The 2,915-nt window shown below is 65.3% G+C and overlaps 1 protein-coding gene across 1 annotated transcript in view; it reads left to right on the plus strand.

Annotated features, from left to right (window-relative positions):
- The first annotated feature begins 244 nt into the window (after positions 1–244).
- Positions 245–2,915, plus strand: part of POMGNT1 (protein O-linked mannose N-acetylglucosaminyltransferase 1 (beta 1,2-)) — a 21,684-nt gene continuing 19,013 nt past the window's right edge. The window contains exon 1 of the mRNA XM_019501377.1: positions 245–376. Coding sequence (XP_019356922.1) covers positions 257–376 — 120 coding nt within the window. The 5' untranslated portion in view covers positions 245–256. The remainder of the gene's footprint in view (positions 377–2,915) is intronic.

The raw sequence follows: 2,915 nt of genomic DNA on the forward strand, positions 1-2,915 counted from the left end.
CCCCCGTGACCCCCTCCCGGGCCCCTCCTCGTCCCGGGCCGGCTCCTCGAGGCGCAGGCGAAGCGACCTGCCCCCATTCGCAGCCCCCTGAGCCCGCTCCCCGGGGCTCCTTCCCCTGCAGTGTGCCGGCGCCTGGGGGGCTCTGAGCACCTGTGCTGTTCCCTTGCAGAGCAGGCCGGCTCCTGGTGCCCAGCTCGGCCTGCCCTGGCAGGGCCCCCGCAGCGATGGGATCCTGACGCCGGCCGGCCGCGGGACCATGGAGGAGTGGAAGCCCAAGCCCCCCGGCAAGCCCTTCGCCCCGCGGAAGAAGCGGAGCTGGTACCTGGCGTGGAAGTACAAGCTGACGAACCAGCGCCTGGTGCGGAGGCTGTGCCAGGTGAGGCCCGCGGGCACGTTTGCGGGGAGCCTGGCGCTTGCGGGATGTGCCGAGATCCAGGCACGGGCGTGCGGGGGGCAAAGGGGGATTTCAACGCCCCTGGCTCTTTGGCCAGGCCGCGCCACCCCTGCATGGCTCCGGGCCTGCTCTCCCCCTCGTGTGGTGGGGAGGGCCCTGGTGCTGTGTCGGGGGTGCCGGCCGTTTGACTGAGAGCTGCCACGCGGGTTTGGACGGGGCTGCTGGACTGGACATGGCCCCCGCAGGGCCCTCGCACCTCTAGGATCCTAGTTCCTGGCAAAGCTGCAAAGGGCCGGGTGCCCATTTTGCAGAGGAGAGCGCAGAAGACCGAGTCTCGGGGCCCGCTGCGCCGGTGGGGAGCTTTGCAGGTTTTCAGTCGCCCCCCCACACACACACCTTCCACTTAAAAAGGCCAGATCCTCAGCTGGTATCAGGCCCAAGCTGCAGCCTCCTGCACTCCCGGTAGTGCAAAGGCCCCTGAGCACTTTGACGATGGCCTTTGCTTGCACAGGGGCAGGGTGGGGGGTGCGGGGCATTGCCCCCAGCAGGGGATGGCAGCCCAGTTACACAGCTCGTCCTGTGCCAGGTCTAGGCGTGGTCGTTTAGAAAAGGGACACGTGCGGGGGGACAGGAGAAGGGTTTACGAAATACTGAACGGCGACTTCTTACGGACTGACCGTCTCACCAGGCAAGAACTAGGGGTCCTTGGTAGGTAGGATGCTTAGCAATAATCCCAGGCCACTCTTTGTTTTATTTTGTTTTTTCCGCCCAGCACAGCAGTAAAGCACGGGGCTCGTTGCCACCAGACAGGCTAGAAGCTGAGAGTTTATCCAGCATCTCTGACTCGGGTGCGCTGCATAGCCCTGGTCGAGTCACTTAACCCCCTGCCCCTCTGCTAGCCGTGGGGCGATGCCGCGATCTTCCCACCTCCCCACCCCACACGCGTGCTCCAGGAGACCGGCAGCTGCCGGCCCAGCTCCCTCCACTGCCCAGCGCCTTCTCCTCCCTCGTGAACGTGTCCGCTCCCTTCGTGGCAGGCGGAAGCTGCCGCCACAAGCACCCTTGGCTCGACGCCGGGATTGGACACGGAAAGGGGCATCGGTCGCTGTTGAGAGTGGGTGTGAGGGGCGCGCCTGCTGCATCCCACCTTCGGTGCTGGAGGCTGCAAGGAGGGGGATTTGCAGAGGGTGGAAACTCCCCCTCCGAACTGATTTTAAACCCTGGCATGCCCTTTTTTGTACCGTGGCACCAGCCGTGATCCAAATCCGGCCTCGGGGAGGGAAGGACATAAGGAGTTGGGGAGAGCTGGATGCCAGCTGCCAACTCCCCCCCCCCGCCCAGCCCTGCTGTGGGAGATTTGTCGATAAGCCCCGGCTAGTCCACCGGCCTCAGGGCAGGAGGCTAAGAATAGCGGCCTGATGCGCAGCGTGTGGGGGACGGCGTGGCTGCCCCGCAGGCACCGGGCCCCGCAGCCGCTGACTGTCCTGGCAGCCCGGGCTTCGGGCCGTGTTGGGCCAGCGGCAGTCAGGGAGGGAGAAGCTAGCAGGGGCAGCGCGTCCCCCGTTGCCACCAAGCTGCAAGTGCCCCTCGTGAGGCCACATCAGGCCTCCCCCGCTGCACCCCTCATTGCCCAGGACCGGATGGAGCGGGCAGCTCAGCGGTGCCGTGGCTCCCTTTTGCACAGCAAGGAGACGCGCGTTGCCGTCTTGTGCCGTGCAGCTGCTAATCCAGGCAGCTCCCAGCACGGTCAAAGCCGTCCCGCCAGCTGCCGCAGCCCAGGCCTGAGCCCCGCAGGGGTGGGAATGGGCAGGTGCCCTGGGAGGACGCCGGCTCTGAGCCGTGCGGGGGAGAGAGGACGGGCTTCTTCCAGCGTGCCGCCCTCCTGCACGCTTAAACACATAGGCACATGCAACCTGGCTGCTGGCTGGAGGCTTGTCACCTGTCGCGGGAGAGGCGTCCTGGGCGGGATGGCTGTGCCGATGCACCCCTGCCTCCTCCTCGGACCGGCGATTACGGCCATGCCACAGTTCACCGGGATGGACTGGGCTTGGGCACGGCTGGGGATAGGCCACGCTGGCCGGTTTCCAATTTCCAGCCGCAAGCGACCTTGGAGGGGGGGAAGTAACCAGCCCTGCAGCAGCTCCTGGGGCAGCCTGGCTTTCCGGTGGTTTGGGTGCCCATGGCACCAAGCTGATCTGCCCCTCCCCTACCCTGGAGAGCAGGGCACCCTCGTCTCACAAGACACCCCTGACCTGCCCGGGGTCACACCTTGTTCAGGTGCCCGGCCGCACGCCGTATTCTCCGCGTACCACGCGCCCTTGTCTCAGAGCAGCAGAAAGACAAAGAAGAGGCCTTTTCTTGCACTACGTGACCGAGCTGGGAGGGAGCTGAACTTGCTACTTGTTTTGCTCCATATGGATTGGCCTTAAGCTGCTCTTACCATATTTCCTTGTGTGTAAGCACCCTTCAATTCCCAGCAGTCCTTTTTTGTTTTGTTTTTGCTGGGGGGGGGGGGAAGGGG

Source organism: Gavialis gangeticus, unplaced genomic scaffold (assembly GCF_001723915.1).
Source record: "Gavialis gangeticus isolate Ggan-Ray unplaced genomic scaffold, GavGan_comp1, whole genome shotgun sequence".
NCBI lineage: Eukaryota > Metazoa > Chordata > Crocodylia > Gavialidae > Gavialis > Gavialis gangeticus.